Source organism: Notolabrus celidotus, chromosome 1, assembly GCF_009762535.1.
Source record: "Notolabrus celidotus isolate fNotCel1 chromosome 1, fNotCel1.pri, whole genome shotgun sequence".
Classification (NCBI taxonomy): domain Eukaryota; kingdom Metazoa; phylum Chordata; class Actinopteri; order Labriformes; family Labridae; genus Notolabrus; species Notolabrus celidotus.
This window is the reverse complement of record NC_048272.1, coordinates 8,560,961-8,583,745: the sequence shown is the minus strand read 5'-3', so window position 1 is coordinate 8,583,745 and position 22,785 is coordinate 8,560,961. Positions and strand designations below refer to the sequence as shown.

The window sequence follows — 22,785 nt, the reverse complement described above, 5'->3', positions numbered from 1 at the left end:
TTCCAGCAAAGAGGAGGAGAATGCGGAGGGATACATGTTCTATGACGTCGGATTATAACGTTGATTTTCCATCTGGCACACATTTTACAACACCAAGCAGGTGATAATATATATAGACGGTGCTGAAAATAAATCCAAGGCTTCTGAAACAGCATGCAAAGCTATAGCGGGTGTGCAGCAATGTGCGCTGGTTTTCAAGGTAAGAAACTGCTAAATACGCTAACATCAACTCTTGACATGTTGAGTATAGGAGTGTCTGTCCCCTAGTGGTCATTACATGCATCATGCAGCATCGAGGGAAATGTATATTGTTGTGCTCTAACGGCAGCTGAAATGTTGCATTACTTTCTGTGATTATTTTGCCTGAGTTGCTCTTCTTAATATACTGTACTGGGAGTAAAATGTGTGTATAGTAAAGGCCCAAAGGGATTTGACATACACATAATATTATTTTAAAGTGTCAACTGGCTGTTCTTTAGCCCTAACACTTTGTCATTTATGCAACATTAAATAGGACCAGAGACCTCTATTCATATAGTCATTCAATTGTGGTTCAAAAAAGTGCTCAGAGATGTAAACACCGAGCATATTTTATCACAGTTGTTGGGTTATGCTTGGTGTCACCACAGCTAAATAACCGAGCAGCCACAGGGGACAGGAGAACGCTCTGAGTCTGCCTAGTGCAGCCGCTGGCCATACCAGTCTAATCAGTCTGTTAGTCATTTCCAGGGGCTGCTCTTCCTTCAGTAGGAGACAAAAATAGACTAGTGCCTTCTTTCTACTATTTGGATGTAACTGCAAAAAATGTTAATCCCGAAGCGATAACCGCAAAAAAAATGATGGCCTCTGAATCCCAGCCAATCCATGAAAACCTTTCATCAAATCCCAGCAGCCCTGAGCCGCGCTGACTGGATTGCTGCCTCTCCTTTTTTATTGAGGATTTTATCATTTAGTAGAGGGCAATAAATATGGCTGCTGGTTGCGTACAGAAGAAATGTTTAGAGTCAATATAAGTAAAGGCTGATGGATGCATCATAAAAGCAAATGAGAGAGAGAGAGAGAGAGAGAGAGAGAGAGAGAGAGAGAGAGAGAGAGAGAGAGAGAGAGAGAGAGAGAGAGTAGTGCAAGAACAGATGGAATAAAAACAAAAGTATTTTATTCTCTCTGGTAGATTTTGCTCTGATCTTTTGCATGAATACAAATCTGTCTTTTTCATTAGTATAACCTAAATCAGCCAAAAAGATAGTATGTACAGTAGTTGTACACACATTTCGGCAGTATATGTACCTTAATGATTGGTTATTGTTGAATGTCCTTCTGCAGCTCTGCATTACTTAGAGCGGGCAGTGAAATGGGATCATTTTCAACATAGACATTTCTGACCCTTTACCAACAGCAGAGGCTTAAGGCTGATTTATACTTCTGCGGCGTCCCTACACAGCAGGGGCTGACACGGACATGAGCCTCACATACTTGTGGGTCGATGTGTCCGTGACGCGCAGCAATTCTCCGCCGAAATGCTTGAGGGCTGTGTGGCCTCTCTGATAGCCGGTCACCTGCTTCCGGCCCCGCTACGATCTCTGTTTACTTTTCCACAGTGATTCAGAGCGTGTTATGTTAATCTACAGCTGATATATGTTGCTGTTTATCATACAGACATGATCACAGGGAAGAATAGAGAGGAGGAGATGAAATGCAGGGCCGATGTGGGGCCGATGAGAGGGGCTTGCAGTTTGCGTAGGCCTCTGCATAGGTGCGGGAGTTACGCAGACCTCTGGCATAGGACATACGCCGTCAATTCAACACAGAACTATAAATCAGCCTTCAGGGGAAAAAAACACTCCAGATCTGGAGGTTAAAGCAATGTACTGCACCTCAGCATTTGAAGCATCTTACAAATGAACACTGCAGGATAGCGCCTGTATTGATCTTTGTCAGCTGAGACATTTGAACAGTACCAAACAATGTTATTTGTCTCACACCATATATTGGCTATAGTTAAAAAAAATGGATGACACCGGGTCTGGCCAGCCATTCCAAACAGACTTTTTTCCCAACGCTGTGTTCAAATAGATCTACATGTAATGAAGAGGTACGAGAGCAGATGTGTCCAATTCCTCCTCCAAATAATACCCTGATAAGACTTTTAATCAAGCTGCACAAGAAAGAATACATTAGCGCTTCTTTCAGTATCCCATGGAGAGCAGTAAAGCAGGAAAGACAGAAAGGGAAGGAGAGTTATGTCCGACATAATCAACCTTGTGTTCATTATTATCAGCCTGCAATCGCTGCATGGCTCCCTTACACTTAAAAATGCTGATTTGGTGTATCATGAAAAAAAAATGTTTATCAGAAATATGTCTAATCAATGTCAGAGTGGCAAATATATAAGAGGAACCCAGCACTCATTATTATCATTAATGTAATTGTCATTGTTTTTGTGCATTTTTCAAAATAAACGTATCTTTTCTATGAGACAAATCCTGCAATTCCATATCTGTAATCCTAATGTCAGCACCAGTTTTATTCAGATAGACTCTTTTGTTTTTACACCTTGTTTTTGTGCATCTTTTCTTTGTAAGACTGGTTTCTTTTGTGACTTGTGAAAGTTATGCCAAACCTGTGAGAGACCAAGAAAGAGATCTCAGGTCCACCTCAAAAGTCAGTCTGAGGTTATTTTTAGCCCAATGCCAGAGCAGGGAGAGGAGTCTATTAAAAGCCCACAGTGACAATCAAATGGCTTGTTTTTGTCTGGCCAAAAGGGTTGGTTCAAGACTCAAAGATATTCAAACCCCAACACACAATTGAACCATTTTCAAAATAATAGGAGGCCACCACATACAGTATTTTCTGTTACATTTACATTGTGTGCTGAAAATGAGGCAAAGGGCAGAGGGATCTTATGTGCAAAAAACCCCTGAGATGTATCACCTGTAGGCTTCCCATCTTACCTGACAGGCTTGATACAACAGCTGATGCTCAAACTTTTTGATGCCGAGGACATTCTGAAACATCTCGTACAGCTGGTCCTTGCTGAGGATCAGCTCTGAGGCAGCGCTGGCAGTCATGCGTTGCTGTGCCTTGCGGGGATCCTCATCACCACGATAGATGGTGTCAAACTTGGCCATCCAGGAGCTTAGCACAGTCTCCTTGCTCAGGCCGTCGATCTCCGGAAGGCTGCGCACGCGTTTCTCAATGTGTCTCTTGAAGACTTCCCTAAAATCACTGGCCGAGAAGCCGCCGCTCTGGACCATCTTGGCCACACGGTCACTCTTCAGGAACACCTGCATTGTGAGCAAGCAATGTAAGTCGTTATTAGAGACATAGAGAGGATTAAATGAGGCACAGAATATTACAAATGAGAAGGAATGATTTTGTGCTTCAAGCCTTCTGAACAGACTTGTACGTGTTGTAGAGCTGTGAAAAGCTTTTCTGTTACATTCTGTCTCAAACTGTAAATGTCTCTTTGTCAGCAAAAAGAAACCAAAAGCAACATTTGTTGTTCATTTTGAACAGACAAATTGTAGGCCTGGATGTAAGGCATTGCCATCAACATGAACAAGGCTACATACTGTCTCCTGCAGCTGACAGAGTAGCACGGAGAAAGACAGGAGACGCTGTATTGTCAGAGCATCAAGATAAGTAACCATCAGAGCTGACTGCTCCCTCACTCTGACATTCACTTTTGTTTCTTAGCACCCATTATGGCTAAAAGATGCAACTATTGTAGTGAAACAGTACAGTACAGCGGTACATTACCCCTGTCATTGGATGTATGTATAAGTGGATAACGAAGGTTTGCAGCTGAAATTAACAAGATGTTAGGTCAGTGCTTGGTTTCCCAGCTGGAACTCGGCAAACTGCAGCATTTGGTCTTTTTGTAAATACAGCACACATTGCAACCTGAGACATCCTATGCTTTAGCTAATAATAGATGCTCTTGCTATTTCAGGAAAAGGCCCCCGTTTGTGAATGAGGAAATATACACATTTCCATATGACTTGACTATTTATTCAAGATAATGTCAAAGGTACTGCTGAAAAGGAGCTCAATGTACATAGAAAACAATGTAATATACTATTCAAATAGTTTTATAACTCAGAACATTTGACAGACTGTCATGGTGTTTATCGTCATGTTCCAGACTTACAACTAGTGTGACTGATTTTATTGCAACAACACATCAAAACATAATTATCTTGACAGACATAATCACAGGTCATGTTGAGAAATATGAGTACGAGTGTGCATTAAAAATAATGTAGATTCATATTTACTGTTGTGTAAATGAAACAAATGTATGTCATAACTAGATATCTTAACATATCTCAAGATTGTTAATTTATGTTCCCCTACTTGTTTATTTTGTAAATATATGTATTGTTTTATTGGCAGAAAGTAATAGAACGTGTGTGTAGGGACAATGGAGAAAGTCTAATGTAGAGATAAAAATAGTTTTGTTTGAAGCCATCAATCTGCTCCCGATTATATAAAACATGTTATGATTGCATAAGGTAATTGTCTTTACACAGTGTAAGTATTATGCAAGATTTGATGCGTATTGAAAAAGTTTCACCAGGTCGTCTTTAAATATAGACTTTGGTTCTCCCTCTATATAATTTAATGCCCACCTCCCAGCTTTAAATTGTGGTAATTTCACATTCACAAAGTAAACTCATGCTGGAAGAGTTCAACCCCCAGTTAACTCTTATGACAGTGTGTAGCTGCGTTTCCTGATAGTATCAATTTGTAATGTCTATTCTGTCCTTCCATCACGGATTTAGCCTTTAAGTATCCCACAACCTGCTTTGCCTTTTTTTTTTATTTCTGCATGGTTATGAAGACGTTTTCTTCTGTGGATTGAATAGGGAGGCTGCAAAAGATGGCTGTGTCAGCCACATGCTCTGACTCATAATCTGTGCAGTGAAAAGCTTCAGCCACCATTTTACCACTCAGTCGTCTGAATACAAGCATTTTGACAGGAAAAAAGCAAGAGAGCAGTTTATTGTTTAATCGGCTTTTCAGACAAAGCAAGCTATTTCGGTTTAAATAAGCTATAAGACAAAATGATTTGGTGCTATACATTGTCAAATCTCTTACATCAAATGTTTCACAAATTGTTACAGCTATTATTAGAAAACGAATATTCAGATTCATATTACATTGGTGAATCCTAAAAATTTAAGGTTATATGTAACTATCAATGTATTTAGAGAGTGAATTAAAAGTATCAAGTCTCTGAATTTTGATGTAAAAGTTCTAACTGTGATAGTGCCTATATGGTTTTGGTGTGTTTGTACCTCATTGTAGCTCTGCACTGCATTGATGAATGCCTCATCAGCCACAATTTGTGTGTCTCCGTTGAGAAAGGCCTGGAAACGATCCTTGGTCTGCTGAAGCTGCTGCTTGGTTATCTGTGGAAAGAAGGGTAAATAGAAGAGCGTAAGCATTCAAGCAGGCAAAGGAAAATTGTGTCAAACCAAGCACAAAACTAATAACCATCAATTCTTGAGAAACTTGTTCTTGGCGAGCCGGGCAATCCAAACATAATTTCCACAATAAAACCTCCTCTCTCTCTCTCTTCCTTGGGGAACACTGGGCACCCCCTGTCTAAAGGTTTACGGTCAGGAGCCATTCTACTGAGTGCCAAAACAACATCAACTTGCTTACGCTAATGCCAAGGAGCTTAACAATGCTCTCCCAAATCTCTGAGCTCCTCTTCCTACAAAATGAAGTGAAAACAGGAACGTCATTTTGAAAAGTAGTAACCAAAATCTCATTCTTCCAGCCTCTACCCAGAGATCTTAACTGCAGATAAGAGTGGGAAATGAAATTGAGAGCTTTAGTTTATAGCCCAGCTCTGTCTTTACTACTTAAAGGCTGATACAAAGCCTGCATTACTGCAGCTGGTGCCCCTAAACGGCAGTATATCTCACAATCCTTTTTAACAGTGCTCATGAATAAAAAAAACCTCGATACCTGACTTCTTCCACTGGGATAATCTCAAACTCAACCATACCACCAAGGCACACTCAGGTGCAAACTGCACCAGTGGACTTTGAGGGTCCCAACCCAATAAAGCCAATAGGACAACATTATATGCATAAAGGAGAGATGCCATGCGAAAATCACACAACTGGGCATATCCAGGCCCAAGCAGTCCATGAATATCAAGAACAGGGGTGGAAAATGTTTCTTTTGCAGAATTGTAAATTTAAAAAGCTTATACTTTCAGTAAACACACAATTAATATTTTTTGTAGCTATTAATAGAAAAAAGGATTACATTCTTACATGTATCTATCATCCTGACATCTTAAAACTGGATTGGCGAAAAGCTTCTACCAAATAACCATGGTCATAGGGGATGAATCATTCCAGCTTTGGTTAGACCTTGATTTCACATGTAGTACAACAATGAGGTCCATATTTATGGCTTTGAAACGCATCAACAACTATGAAATGGACTGACGTAACCATTTTTTACAGTGTCTTCTGTAGGATGAATATTCATTAAGTTCACTAGCCTTTCATTTAGCTCTATCATATACAGTTGTGCTCATAAGTTTAAATACCCAGGCAGAATTTATGGTTTCTTGTCTTTATGATATAAAAAAAGTAAACACAGTTGTTTGATAAAAATTTTGCTTCACCCAACCACTAACCATGAGTCAAAAAAAAGTTTTTCTCTTATCATTCATATTCTCTGAAAAATGGCCAAAAAATCACAAATTCTGCCAGGGTATGTAAACTTATGTGCACAACTGTACATACAGTTTTTTGTTTTTTTTACATGTGACTTCGGCCTGTATCTCAAAACTTGTGACTTGCACATTAGCTTCAGCTACACGTTTTTTTGTGCAAATTAGCACTCTTAAAAAGTAAACTAAAGGGGCACTGATTGGTCTAGTGTTTAGGTGTGCGCCCTATGTACAGAGACAATCGTCTTCCATAGTTCGACTCCTGGCCACAACCCTTTGCTGCACACCTTCCCCCACTCTCTTCTCCCCACATTTCCTGCCTCTTATATTAGATTTTGGCAGCATTAAAAAGCTATTTGCATGGCTGCAGACTTTAAGTGTTGTTTGTTATTGGTAACAGACTTTAAGTGTTGTTTGTTATTGGTAAGACAAACCAGACAAGAGTCTCGTGTACACTCAATATATGGAGACGTTTTTTCTCAGTGATTTGCTTTTTTCAGATTTTTTTATTTGCACTCAACAATCAATATTTTATTGATTTATTAGCCAGGAGTTGCATGTTTCATGTTTTCTCCACTTTTCCTTTTGTTTCAATTTCAATTTCACTTAGGTCTAGGTGTCCTTGGATCGATTTTGCACAAGGCTACTGGGTCCATGACTTAACCATCAATAGACTGACAATCTCCCCTGACAACTGCTTTCAAACTACAGTTCAAGCTTTTGTGTATATCAAACAAGCTCAAGGACCTGCTGGTAACACGTGTGTGTGTTTGTGTGTGTGTCTGTGTGTGATCAGCCACATTTTGCAAGTGATAGACTTGGTGTGGGTGTGAGATGGAAAAGTACCACATATCATGCGCCTTTGAGGCAATCTCAACACCATCTGTGTGCCTATCGTACAACTCCAACCCCCTTTCATGTAACTCTCAGGAAATGAAGTTCATGTAACATAAAATGTCTCTGTATGGGCCAAGTTGAGACTTCCAGAGTGCATACATACTTCAGAAAGGCATAGAAAATACACTATAGTAAATTCTCAAAGCCTTGTGTTCATCCAGGTAAAAGGCTTATCCTACACTCCATCCAATTCATGATTTTTGTGGGGGAGTCACTGTCAGGATGATATACCACTTATTGTCCAATCATAAAAGATGCACTCACAACACATATAAGCACATCAACAACATCAAATATCAATATTACTCCTGCTTCAAGATTTCAGGTGTATTTATCTTTGCTACAGCAAGATGTGGTACCACAAAGAACATGTGGTCCATCCTTGCTGTTTCTTAATAGACTGTGGTGTTCAAGAAACATCCTAAGGCAATAAATGTTAATAATAACACCAGCATTCAAAACGAATGGATCTGTGGAGACACTGAGAGGCTAAATTTGACATACTCATCTTTGTTGTTTTTTTTGTCAGTTTCTGAAAGTGAAAGAATGAGCAACTAATCAAATTTAAAATGATTAATTTTCTCTTTTGCATGCGTTATAAAACATAGCTTTAAAAAAGCACTGACTAGAATGAGCTTGTAAGGCTCTGTCTTTTCTCTCATGTCTTATTACCTGAATGTATTCTAAGTATTAGTCGTAGGTTTGGGAGAAAATTAATGTACATACGTAGAAAAAAAGGGTCACTAAAACAAAAATCAGAACCAGAAAAGCAGTAAAACTAAAGCATAATATCCTGATTTAGGATTTGGGCTGTGATGTTTTCTGTTAAAGGGCTTCTATGCTCTTGAAAAAAAGATACAAAAACAGACTTGAACCACACAGAATGCTGAAATGTTTGAGGGCAGTGCTAGCACTTATACCCACTGGACCTGAGGCCACACATACTGTGGCTCTCTTGTATACAACCAAACACTGGTATATAAAAGCAGCTTTACTGTTCAAAGCCTCTAAAAGAAACCACCAAACACATCTCTGATCTGTATTATGTATTTTTGAGGCTGTGGTAAAGGATGGACCAATACGTTGATTAATTCAGTTGTCAATTGAGGAAAAATTAATCAGCAGTATTCGTGATTGGCCAGTAGTTTGATTTTTCCAGATGAAGCTTACAGCCCCGTAAACGTAATATTTTCATGGATTCAATTAAAGATCTTTGGGGTTTGCTGAATAAATCAAGCAATTTAAAGACATCGCAATTAGAGCTTTGGATCATCATTAGGGTTTTTCTTAAACTATTTTCCAACACATGAAGACAGAATGATTAAGAATATAATTGGTGAATAAAACCCACAAAGGAAGTAATCATTAGTTGCAGCCCTGGCGGTAATCCATGTGGCCAAGGACAGTGTGGCCTCTATTAACCTTACATTTCAACTTCAGATTCACACATCGCAGGAGAAGAATCACAAAGATATTACAATAAACTCGAGAAGATGGGGTGTTGGCAGTCGTCCAAACACTGGCAGACCACATTTGTGTTTTACCTGAAGATTTCACCGTGAAAGGTCAAAGCTAATAATACTTCTGCTGACAGATCCTTTTGCCGATCTGACTTTATGTGACAGCAAATTGTTGTGAACTGTGCGTGTGTATCTGAGTTTATTTGGAGATCAGATGCTGAAGTACACAGCTGTGGACCAGGTGAGATGTGCTTATTTCTCCACCAAAAAACTGTTCAGGTGCATGAAGTAGTCATGAGTTTGAGTTTTGCATGCTCTTTGCCTCATTGCTGATTGGAGAACTGTGCTGGTTAGTTAGCACATTGATGGATGAGAGAAAATGCTTTCATTTTCATCAGTATTGCCAGACTCCCAAGACATACTTTCCTGCTTTGCTATTATTGATTCTCTATCCGTGGCTCTTATCAAGATTGCAGTGTAACATGGTGATTCATTGGCTTGCAATGAAGTGGGTAGTGTCATTAATCACCCTTCACATATCAATAGAGGGGATATGCACATTTCATTGTCCTGATTTACAGTTACTTCATTAATGTTGAAAATGGCTATGGATTTGAGTTTGGTTAAACCATGTGACTGAAATAATAATAATACCTATGAATATTATGTAAAACTTGTTTTATGGTAAATTATAAATGCTGCTTGTAGTTGAGGTCTCTGAAAGGCATAATCCTTTTTTATTTTGAAGTGGGTTTGTGGTACTTATCAACAGTGTATTACCTACTGTGGGTGGTGGTTAGCAGGCCACCTGTTTGGAGAAGCAGGTGGTTTAAGCTATGTACTATTACAGACAGGGTTTATTTAGAGAAGGGATTTGCATGTTAAAATGGATTATAGTTTATATTGTTTTCATTTCGATTTCGTTACCTTTAAATGTAAATTTGTGTATGTATGTATATATATATATATATATATATATATATATATATATATATATATATATATTTGTGCGGTGTCCTTGACTGTATCTCATTCTCCCATCACCACAGTTATATGTTCGATGATATAACAGGAACTACCTGTATTAATATTATTTATATATTATATATATTACGCATTCACACATAGCTATGTCAACAGGAGCAATTTGGGGTTTAGTGTCCTGCCCGAGGACACTTTGGCATGTGACTGCGGGAGCTGGGATGGAACCACTAGCTCTCTGATTGAGAGACGACTGACTCCACCACTGAGCCACTGATCCAAAGCTGCCCCTGTTTTTAGTTGACTAAATTATTAACTGCCGTTCCTCCTGCTAGTCTGTACCAGAATCACCAGTCAGTTAAAAGTGTTATGAAATTTTTATTACTGTAGCCCAACAATTCAGTTTTTATGTTGTGTCTGAGCTCTAGAACCGCCATCCGCCTCTAGCCGGGACTGCAGCTCTGGTTATTGGCTGCTGCCATAACTGGATAATGCTCTATTACCCAGATGTAAACAAGCACATGTAAAAGATTAGATAAGATATTACTTTATTGATCCCCGGGGGGAAATTTGGTTGCAGCAACACAGACATAAGTACAATCAAGAATAAGTTTAAATAAGTAAAATAAGTAAAAACGAAAATAGATAAATAAAGATAGAATACAAGTTTAAGATATATACAAATATTACAAATGGTGTTAATAGTAGTAATAATGGCACCTTGTATAACAGCATAGTTTGGACATAGTTGGTTGTTCTAGCTCTGCTAATGTTAGCCACACTTAGTAAACCAGTTAAGCGACTTTGAGTACCCAGAAAAGTGATAAGTCTTATCAATTATTACCTATAGACGCTGTGATTCTATGTTGAATGTTGAATGTTGAATGCTCAATTTAGATTGAGTGTTTTCTTACCTTTAGACTAGTCAGTTGGTTGGAGTTAAAATGTCAGTGAAGATAAAAGAAAATTAGCTGGTTTGGAACATCCCTAATTTGGAGCAAAACATCATGTAAAAAAAATCCAACCCCCCAAAAAATTTCACTATTACATTTTCATCTCTGCACCTTACACTTTCTTTTTATTGCCCCTAAAATGTCCATATACCTACCAGATTCATCCGCTACTAGACCAGGTGCTCTCTGCTTTAGGTATTAAACTTAAAGCTTAAACCTATGACATACAACCCTAATGAAAAGACCAAACTATCCCTTCTGACTATGTAGAATTATATGAAAAAAAATAATTTCCCATGCATTAATGTATGAGACAGTGCATAGTGGAAATAAAAAGGTGTTACAAGTTACAAAAGTTTTCCAGTTTAATCCAAACAAACATAATGTATACAACTTTGTATTGCATATAGATGGGGACTCATTTAAATAATACAAGCCATAACAAGGCTTATTTGTTTAACTAGCTTGTGCGTTTATGTATTGGTTGTATTCCTCTCTGTGTATACAAAGAAAGAGACTACACCATAATAAAAGCAGGTTACATAACACCTGTAGTCAAACAATAATTATATAAGACAGTAATTATACTAAGTTGTATAATTAATAGGTATATCATGAAGATTGTATTATCATCCTTTCTCTTTGAAGCTTGAAGTCAACATGGCTCTGAGGTATACAACTTATTGGCTGTTCCGTCAGTGCTGTGATGAGTGGAGTAATTAGCTAATTGAATGCAGTATATGCTGTACTGTAGCTAGAGTACTTCAGCACATTAAAGCCTTTGCTGTGCTGACTCACACTTTAGATTTCTCTACAAGTTACATAACATTTAAAAAGGGAGTTAAAGTAGTTTTGCAAAATAAATGTCTTCAAAATAAAGTTGATGATTTGGTCCTCACATGGGTATCTGATATGCTAAGAAAGTTGAAATGTTTTGCTTTTTTATGTTAAATTGAGATCAAGATAAACCTGAGGATTCATGTTTACATGAAAAGAACTGAACTTCAGCTTCATGAGATCCAATATGCAATGTGATGATGAAAGGCTATACTGCAAACTTAATGCTCTTATTGTGTTTTAATCTGTTTGCTCAGAGAAAAGCTGCCTACCAGTGCTGCTGTTGGTTTTCAGCAAACAGACTATTGTTGAATCCTCTCACCAGACAAACCATATTTCGGTCATGTTGCGGATGACACTGCCAGCCAACATCTGAGTAAACAGCCAACACAAGTAGGAAAGCAAGCACTTCTCGACAGCTGCACAAAATCTACCAGCTACCAGCCTCATCAAACACAAAACCCCAGCATCATGTAGTGTCTGCGGCCACCATACTACAATTATATGAAGACAGATGTACGAGCTATTATCCCCAACCAGACGTGCTCACATAGATTTGTTCTGAAGGCACACGCACACAGAGTTGTGTGAGTAAATACTACTCGGTTGGCTTCGTAAACAGCCAGGTGTATACTCTGCAGACGGAGCCTGACAAATGGCAAACAGGGATAAAACAGGGAGCTGTGTCTCTGTATAACCAGCCTCCTCTCTGTTGTCATATTCAGGAGCTGTGACAGTGCTGATATATACTGGAGATCACTGTGTTCACAAGCAGCTAAGCCCCTTCTTGTAACAGTTATCCGCTATCACACCACCAACTCACTGGCAGCTCAAATGGTAACTCATTATGCTCAATTGGTTACCGAGTAGAAAATAAACCCTTAACCTCACATAACATAAACCGTATGGCCAAGTCTAGAGGGTAGAGAGAGGAAAAAATCAATGGGACAATTTGCATAAATTTGGTCTGAGAAAGGATCAATACTGTATGTTCCAGTATTGATTTAACTTTTTTTTGTGAGAATCACATCAGCAACAACTAAAAAACAGACTAATACAAAATGCATTCATATTCATGACAACACCTGCAAAGACTCATGTCATTCTTTAAAAACACATTGGAAGGAACCCTTATTTCACGGTTAAAGAAGCGTGTTTGCAAGTTACATCCTCTGAATGCTTTGTGCTCACACTTAAACTCGGCATCAAGTAGTGGTGGGAAATAAAGTAAATCTACTTAGCTAACTTTCTTTCACTACCAGAAAGCTACGATGGAGTAGTTTAAAATAAATTTATGAGGAAAAAGTCATTATTTTAGGCTGTGTTAGTCTGTATGTCATCTTAAAGGGGAAGACACTACAGCAGCCAGCCACCTGTGCTTAAATGAGGAACATGGATCATCTCATGAAGTTATACTTAAGTACAGGTTTCATAAATAACTGAATTGTCAGTCTTTTGGTACAACAGCACCAAATTGTCTTTAGCATCAAGTTTCTAAATAAATTGTGCAAGAAATGGAGTCTTTAAATGTAGGTGGCTAGCTGCTCTTCTGATATTCTCTGATAAAAATAATACAATATGCTGCTTTTTATTTATTGTACTGATTACACATATAAGTTTTAAATCCTAGAGTTACAGGTGACATGAAGCATTTTGTGAGGTATTGCTTCTGTTACTCAATATGATATGAATACCCCTTCAACAGCTTGTATTAGCCAAACCCACTTGTAGTTCTAGCATGAATTAATTTGCATTTTTTTCTAAGTCTCCAGCTATAGTGTCGTCTACCAAAGAGGATGATGGCAATATGTTAATAAGTCTACAGTAATAAGATAATCATGTACTTATACACCTAAGAATTAATCCAGATTTTTTTTTGCAGTACATTTTCATGGAGTTTTTTCAGGTTTGTACCTCAGGTCTGACAAACCAACAACAGACCTGTTTTTTTTTTACAGATTTTTCGCCTACATTAGACAACATACTTTAAAAGGAATTAGTAATGAAAATAATTGTTATTTGCAATCCCAGTTCAAAGCAACAGTACACATTTTCAGTATTAGGTGTTTAAAAGTCAAAAGGAAATATCTCCTGCAGACCCTGTGCTTCATCATAATGGGTAAAAAGAATTCAGCACATTTCTTCCACATGCAAGTCAACCGACCAGTAAGTGGTCTTTCTTAAAATTGCTACTTGTTCAGTTTGAAGGTTAATGCTGCGCTCCCATTTTTAAAAAGTTCAAACAGCTCCAAAGGCCAAGCTTTTGAATAGCCAAATTATTAGCAGATTTTTACATCTGAATGACAAAAAGTGAGTCTCTTATGATTGAGTACATTATTTGCAATTTTATATTTTTCTTCAATATCTGTGTCCTTTTGATCAGGTGTTTCAGTTGTTCAAAGTAACAAAGTAAAAAGAACCCACTGCAGTGCTACAGAGCACCATTTATTCTATAGAGCACACAAAGCTGACTGTGTTTGTGTCTCTAACTGGTGCATTACTCTCATCAACAATCTAAGACATAAATCCTTTGCTTCCACTCTCCCATCACAAATCACTTACTGTCTTTTCCTATCTTTTGTCTGTCCAGTAAATCTCTCTCTCCCTCACTCTGCTTTTAAAGGTGATTATCTCCAACATTTATTTATTTCCCCCATCTGTGCCAAGCTTGTGCCAGCCTTTTTAAATGCTAAGTAAGGTTTGCATCTTGTGTATTCAGTTGGAATACTATAGTATTCACTAACTTTAAAAGTTTGTAAAGGAGAAGGAAAACGTGTTGTGTTTAAATAAGCTCTCCACAAAGTCCTATACCATTATTGAACTCATGCAAAAAAACATATAGAAAGAACTTGAACTTGATGCATCAGAACCAGAGATGTTGTACTTATTATTACTATTATTATTATAAGCTTAAGGTCTGGTAGCTAACTTTTTTCAAACTACATCACTGGACTTGTGAACATAATTTATACTCTTAAGCTCCAACTGCCTTAATTGACATCACTCAAGGCAATTCATCAGGTTTATTTTCTCATGTATGCAGCAGAGCTTCAAAAGTCTTATGTAATGACAGGTAGCAAGTTTCCTTTTGACAAAGTAATGATATCAAAGGGTAGGGTTGTAAAACACTTAAAAATATTAGATTTAAAATAATAAATTGTAAAAAAGATATCCCCTTCTCTTTTGATGTGAACATAAAAGTAATTATATTTATGTAAGTAAAATCATTAATGAATTCTTTTGTTTGTCAATGATTAAGATTTTTATTTCATTAAACATCAAATATAATGCTTTTTGGGGAAAAATGCCTCAAAGTAATGTGTTTGAAAGGAAGGGACTGTTGTGCTGAATCTGTTATTAAAACTGGAACATGTGCAGTTTGTTCTCATTCCTATTATGAGCAATTCAGCAGCTTGGTTGATGGACACTACAAGAACTGATGTTGAAGTAAATTCTGGATGCTGTCCTCTAGCTTTGTTAAGTACATATGTCAGTTACCTTATACATGATGGATTATATAAAAGCCAGTTGTTCTGCAACTAGCATACCTAGGTTTGTAATCATTGAAAGATAAATTGTGCTTTTTCTTTATGCTAATAAAAGTTATTGTGCTTGAACATAGCCAAACTGCTACCATTTTGCCACATCCAACAAAATGTAAATAATAATAATAATAATAAGTTTTATTTGGAGGTGCCTTTCAAGTCATCCAAGGTCACATTACAGGGAATAAAATAAAATAAAAACATTCATCATTAAAACGTCATTAAAACAAACAGACTAAATAATAATAATATAGTTAAATAATATTTTAATGTCAAAAAGACATCAGAAGTACAAAAAAATTCTGCACGCCTTATTTCAAAATGTAACATAATGTGTATAATCACCAACTTGACTGATTTATTTTGAAAGCTTACCCTGATGTTACATATTTATTATTGCTAACTTGCCATCAAGCCCTGCAAAAGCAAATCCAGTGCAAGGTTTGTATCTAGACCCAGGGGCACCATACGGAGGAGGAACAGTACATTATTTGCAGTGGTGAGGTGGGTCCCAAAATAACTTGTGGTGCCCCTGTGTAGACTCTTGGTTCTCAACTAGCGGGTCAAGACCCAGCTGGTTGCGGAACAATTTTTATTCGGCCCTTTCAGGCGGAAAAAAGTAGATGCAAAGAGTCTCTGCTGTGCCTACGATAGTGGTAAAGCACTTAAACACTGGTTGTCACCCACCATTTAACAAGAAATTTCACAAATTTAAGTCGGAACTGTCATCAGGGAGGTGGTGTTGAGTTGAGAACCACTGATCTAGACCACCATATTTTAAAGCTCTGAAGCCAAAGACCTAGCTGCCACATTTCACAAGTTGGAAGTGAGAACGTGTTGAGACGTGTCACCCATGATAGATGAAACAGGACCTACAGGCTTGTGGCTGCTGTTGGTGTTTTATTTATTTCTGAGTGCGACTCATCAGCTGAAGTTCAACAGAGGACAGCAATAATGAGCCTGCTGAAGCTCTTATACCTCCATCTTCTTTCTTTAATGTGGAAAATCACCACTACTAATCTGCCTCTCTACTCTCTGCTCTGTCTTATTCCAGTCACGCTCCAGTCATTTTCCCTTTGAAGCAAGCCTCAATATAACAGCATATATTTGCACAAAAATATTTTCTCTCCGTACAAAATGACCACCAGCAGCTGCCTGCATTCATTTAGCAAAAGCTTGATGATGCACAGTCACACTTTCATCAAAGAAAATCCAAAGAAGTTTTCAGGATGATTATGACTTTCATTCTCATAATTACGACTTTGAGTCTCGTAATTTTGTAAAACTATCTTGTAATTATAAGAAAATGTCACAATTCCTGTGTTAGTATTTGATTCAAAAAGTTTCAAAGACAGGATCATGATTCCTCTAGCTGATTATTGGAATTTGCTTTGCAAAACTGCTTGATTTTATGCATGTTGTGGTACTGATATTACAATAGATATGAAAGTAAAGGGCTTTATTGTCCATTTGGGAAGGACATAAAGGCATCCCTAAATGCAGCATACTTAGATATTTCAGGTTGCTATAGGGATCCGCAATCTCAGCTGTTTGAAACTTAACCTTATTTCAATTGTTCCAGTCATTCAGTCATCATCAACAGGAAATAATTATTTTAGCCATGCTATCAAGTGAAATGGTAATAAATTACCAGCAGAATTTTGTTTAAAGCTGAAATTTGTTATTAATAATCAATTAACTAACTAACTAACTAACTAACTAACTAACTAACTAACTAACTAACTAACTAACTAACTAACAAAAGATTCATTAGGATCTACTTTAACAATAAACTGACTGTGTATGTAATTTTTTTTAAAAGCGAAAAGAAGCTCTGATTTTTAAGTCCTTTCATGTATTTAGATTAGAGATGTGCACATTTTGTTGACCAAATGTCGTCACCCTTGCTAGCTGCCGCCAGAATTACTGGTTGATGCAATTATTCATTTTTGTTTTAATATAGATGCTTGATGTAGGTTGATTAAATTGGTGTGTAACCTTTCAGCCAAAGCAATGAATAAACAGCACAGGCATGTGGACATTGACCAGCAGGGAGGCCTTTTTGCCTTTATTAATGGGACAGCTGAAGAGTGACAAGAAATCTGGGAAGCAGAAAGTAGGGGAAGACATGCAGCAAATGGCATGGCTGGGAGTTGAACCAGTGACCACTAGAACAAGAACTATAGCCTCTGTGTATTGGGCCTCTAGGCCAACCGGTGAGCCTGGACACACATGTATGACCTGGAATGCTAATGTCTGCTGTCAATTTTCAACAAACCAAGCTTTAACTGTCTACTCTTTTTTTTTTTATGAGTGTGACATGTAACGTAATGGGAGAATGGATGATACTTTGCAGCAATGAAAAGCAGATGGACAAGCCCCCTGGAGATTAATCTTTCCAAATCCCTGCAAAAAGTATAAAGACACATTAACAGTCCTCAAATAGACAATTCAGCTTTATGTCCAACCACTGCGTCTCCTGGAAAGTAAGGGTTTTACTGTGTCCTACCACCAGGATTAAGGTTGTGCCAGTACATAGTTCACATTTGTCTACCCAAGGACAGGATTATATAGGCTCAGAGAGCACATATAGGTTGTACTATAATTAATGAGTACACGCTGTGTTCTTAAGAGACTGCAGTGGAATGAGAGAAACATCAAAATGTGAAATGTTGCTTTCAAGCTAGAAGATGAGTATATCTTTATCTTTTTATGGAGAGAACCCCCTCACATGATACCACCTCGAAATATAAAAAAAGCAATCTGTGGCGTAACATTTGCATTTCTGGAGCTATTTCTGTCAGTGCATGATTGCCCTGTGCACAGATCTCAGGTCACACAACTGTATTATTTAAAATGCACAAGGCAAATATGAGCTATTTTGATCTTGACTGAGGTCTCTGCCTTCAAAGTAGTCAAACCGTTGGGAAAAAGACGGTGTTAGTATTCTAAGGAATAAGATCCTAGCCTTCCCTCCTGGTTATAGGCAGACTGGGGAGATGTTTAATTTGTGAAGCTGGGATTTGCTACACTTGGCTGTAGAGATTGTAGGTAAGGGGGGAGGATTTCTCCTGCTGCTTTTCAGCTGTCACCTTTTTGGAATCCGCCTTCATATCCAAACCATTGATGAACACCTTTATTCCTCCATACTAAAGGCTTTAAAACATGCTTTAACGTCTCCCTCTTAATGTGAGACTGACATTCCTCAGCAGCAGTGCTCAAATGATGATTGACATGTGTGATTGTTAACTCAAAGCTTGACTTTGACACTGCCTGCAAAGCTTCTTTTATTGTCTAAAGATGTCTTTTTTTCAGGCAGAACACCATTTAAATATCTTACATAACAATGCAAATGACTCAATGCCATACTTGCTCTCTCCATTTACTGCCACTTGTCCACCTCAGTTATCTGTGTTCCTATGTTTATATTGGCTTATTTACAGTATATAGTCAGGGTAAATAATTTAATTTTATTAAAGGATTTTCCAAGAAGGAGAGGGCATAAAAAATCTAATTTGTTTTAAACCATAAAGCTCACAAAATGTTAATATTAATGGAAGTCATTGCACCAGTGACAATGAAAACATATTAATTTTTTAAGGTTTCTAATTTTACTCAAGCGTCTGACAATGATGTCATACCATCTTCTTCACTTTATCAGCTTCTTCTTCTTCAGTTTTGTCTTTCCTAGACCTCTTTGCCACCCCTTCCATTATTATCCAATCCTTATTGTGTTTGGACATGTCCATTACGACTGTAAGTCGTCATTAAGTTCAGCCTCTTTTGCTGTCATTACAAGGATATTATTATGGTTTATATTGTAAGAACATTCTGGGAACCCAATCCATGTGAAACCAGTTCACAAAGGGACACCCAAAATCCTCTGCAAGGCTCAGCACTGAATACCACAGAAGCAAACTTCATCCAAGTATCCCTGATTTGCATTTCAGCCTACTTCACATTCAAATCACAAAGCCTGCTGCACATTTCTCAGCTCTCCTTCCCTCCGAGTATCAACACCGTACTGTAAAGTATTAAAATGCTGAGCCAAGAGGCACTCTATTAAGTTAGCCTGCTGGCAGATGGGTTGATTAGGTCAGGATATCTACAGGGCATCACACTTCCTACAGTAATTGAAAAAATACTAAACCCAGGAGATTATTTAATTCTCAAATACACTTTCATAGTGACACATAAAAACACATTTGTTGAATCAGTCATATTTCATTATTTTATCGGCTGCATATATATGATCGTGTTTGACTGCTTGAGAGTTTCCATGATTCAAATGTGAATAACAATCAGCTGTTTTCCTTTTTTTTCTGCACAGTTGTATAGTCAGCCATGCTAGCTCCCTTGGAAGGCTGATCTCAGGCACAATGGTGCTTGTAGCTAACGTTCACAAAAACATGAAAACATACTAACAATTACCATGTAAACATGCTGATTTATATGGTGTGGAATTTCATCATCTCCACTCTCTTAGCTTAGCATATAAGCATGGTAATATTTGCTTATTGGCCAAACAAAAGCTATGATGGAAATATCCTTTGTTTTGGACATTCTTGGTAGATTTTGACGATTGTTGGACTAACAAATTATTTAAGCTGCTCATGGCATCAGTTACAATTCATAAAGGAAATACATGAGTGTTTGTATCAAACTTCATGGCAATCTACCCTACAGCTAAGAAAACCAGAGGGTCCCAAAAAGCATCACTATTTATCATCTGGAAGCTGTGAATATAAAAAATGTGCTAATCCATCAGCTAGAGTTTGAGATTTTTTACTGGATGTGTGAAACTTTGAATTGCTGTTAGCTTTAGATTCAGTTAGAAGAGCACCAATTCGATTGGCTGTGTCCTTTGGGGGCCATAAACGTTTGTACAAACTTTAACGTTAATCCATCACATCCTTGTTGAGAACAACAAACAGACCAACATGGCCATCAATAGATGGATTTCACAACATTTTTCCGTTTTATAATCCCATGATACAGGACTCATAAAACTCTACAAAAAAAATGATGCTGTCATTTTAGTTTATGGCAATCATGCCTGTCCTTCCAAAATGTCCTGTATGTTTATCAGCTTATTGTCATAAAATAAATGAGGGTTTTTTTTCCCTACTGAACAACCCTCAATGATGCCATGTTTCCATAAATAACAGCAATACAATCTCTGTGTCAATAACCTCAGTAATTCACTTACATATGTTTAGGAAGGGGGGCCATTAGTGTGAGTGCAAAAGCATGAGCTACTAGTTGTATATGCATACAGCCCTACACTCAACCAACATTTTCAAATGGCAGCAGCTTCCATACTTCTGAAAAACATTTCCCTTAGTGCTTCAAAGAGAAGCAACTGCCTGTTTCTTCCCTATTGTGTTACCCTTTCACAAGGTTACAGCAGCACATTTGAAGAAGAAGCAGCAGAGGAGCTTGCAGACTCTGCAGCCCGGCCTGTTTCTCTGTGATAGCCCATCACTGCTGTTTGTGTGCCAGAGCTTCTAATAGCGGATTATCATGGAGCTGCTCCACATGTTTTGCTGAGGCCTTTAAGTCTTTTCATTACAGAAATTGCTTCATCACATTGCTGTGACTAATCTATAATAGCTACAATCATTATAGAGTGTACATTAGATTGAGCGACCAACGCATGAGGAGTTATTGTCTATGGAGGTGTAAGGAACAAACATGCAAGGGAGCTGTAAGAAAGCATTGGACCACTGTAGACTAGTCTGGTGTTTTTTCAGCAATTAATTTCCCCATGACAATAAAACACAGAAACAAGATTAAATGACAGTCAAAGGGTGACTACTGAAAAATGAAACCACAATTAAAATGTGCAAAACTGCCACAAAGTGAGCAAGTAACATTGAAGTGCTCTACGTAGTTAATAGTTTCTGTTCTTCATTTAGCATCCTCTTCTTATTTAATTAATATGAAACTTAAAATGTAATTAAAAATACTATGATTTTGTCATCTAAATTTGCACATTTTATTTTTTTCCCCAAAGTCAAGTGTTTAACTCAAGGACACAATCAAGGTATCTACTCAGACTGTAGGCAGAGAAACATGCTGGTCTGACAGGAAGCATTGGCTTGTTTGTCCTGATACTCACTCACCCACAGCAGAGAACTGTGGCTGCCTAAGCCACCAGATATAAAAGTGCATCACTAAGCATGCATTAGTCTATCAGTAACCTACGCTAAATGGGACTCCAAACAAACAAATAGATGGAAACACTGTGGTTTAAGCCTCCCACATGCACTTGTGCATGAGTCAGCAGAAAATTCAGACCATATGGCTTAAAGCGTGTCCGGAGGAAGATAGATTGTCTGCAGGTTACACAAAAACAACACTAACAAGTGCAATTTCCACAGCATTGTTTACAGTGTTTCCTCGCAGGAGAGACAAGTGATCAGCTGTAGATTAACCGAGCTGAATGAATCTTTGTCAGGTCCACACAGCACACTAGATCCAACTTCTGCCTTGTGAGGAGAGCAACAAGAAACTGCTACTACAGCCTCAATGAACCATGGGATAATCAATGTTTTCACAGTCTAAAGGAAGCTCTGCACAAATCATGATTACTATGAAAAGCTACATCTAGGATTTCTTTCTTACTTTCATTCATATATTAAATATAGTTTTCATAAGAGCCTTAGGGTATAAACAGTGGACAGTTTTTTCCGGTGCGATACACAAATGCACAAACCAAGGACAATAAAGTGTGGCTTTTGAATTTTCTTATTCTCTCTGGTACAGTAGGACTTGAGCTTGGTGACTTTGACAGTATAGGACATCATGACCCAAAACTGGTTTCAACATGAATGGAGCATCACAGCAGCAACGTGAAACCAGGATGTGGGCCTTGTCCCTTACAGTAACTTGCATAATTGTCACAACCTGGACACTCTGTAGCAAATAGTGTAAAAGAAAAATGAATGTATGGACGTAGAAAACGCTCACTGCAATTAATGAGCTGTAACCCATCGAGAGGAGCCCAGCTCATCTGCAGAGGAGGAAGAAAGCTATTAAGCAACCTTCCTCAAGAGGTCTGAGCCTAAAAGTCACCTTGGGAGGCCAAATTGACGGGATAAGTGATGGCGCAAACGGGTTGGAATTGAGTATCCGCCAAAAAGGCAGGAAATAGTGCCACATGAATAGTGAAAACCGGTCTTTTCTAAAATACAAGCCAACAATGACAATGACGCCGTCCCGTTTTAAGTCGCCATCCACCATCCCCTGAACGCCCTTTCAATTAATGGACTTGCTGGGATTGATCTGACTTGTGAGCGAGTGTGTGTGGAGGAACATGGACTGCACTCAGTCTGCAGCTCTGCAGCACCAAACCATGTGTCCTTTCTTCCACTATCTGGAGCTCTGGAGCGCTTTTTTCTGTGCTCTTG

General features: G+C 38.0%; 1 protein-coding gene across 2 annotated transcripts in view; it reads right to left on the bottom strand.

The window, feature by feature from the left end:
• The window catches only part of cadpsb (Ca2+-dependent activator protein for secretion b), an 80,340-nt gene that overhangs the window by 56,804 nt on the left and 751 nt on the right, over positions 1-22,785 (bottom strand). For both annotated transcript variants that reach the window (XM_034698195.1, XM_034698203.1), the window contains exons 2-3: positions 5,301-5,414; positions 2,952-3,284 (exon numbers count right to left, since the gene is read on the bottom strand). In XM_034698195.1, the coding sequence (XP_034554086.1) occupies positions 2,952-3,284; positions 5,301-5,414 (447 nt within the window). The remainder of the gene's footprint in view (positions 1-2,951; positions 3,285-5,300; positions 5,415-22,785) is intronic.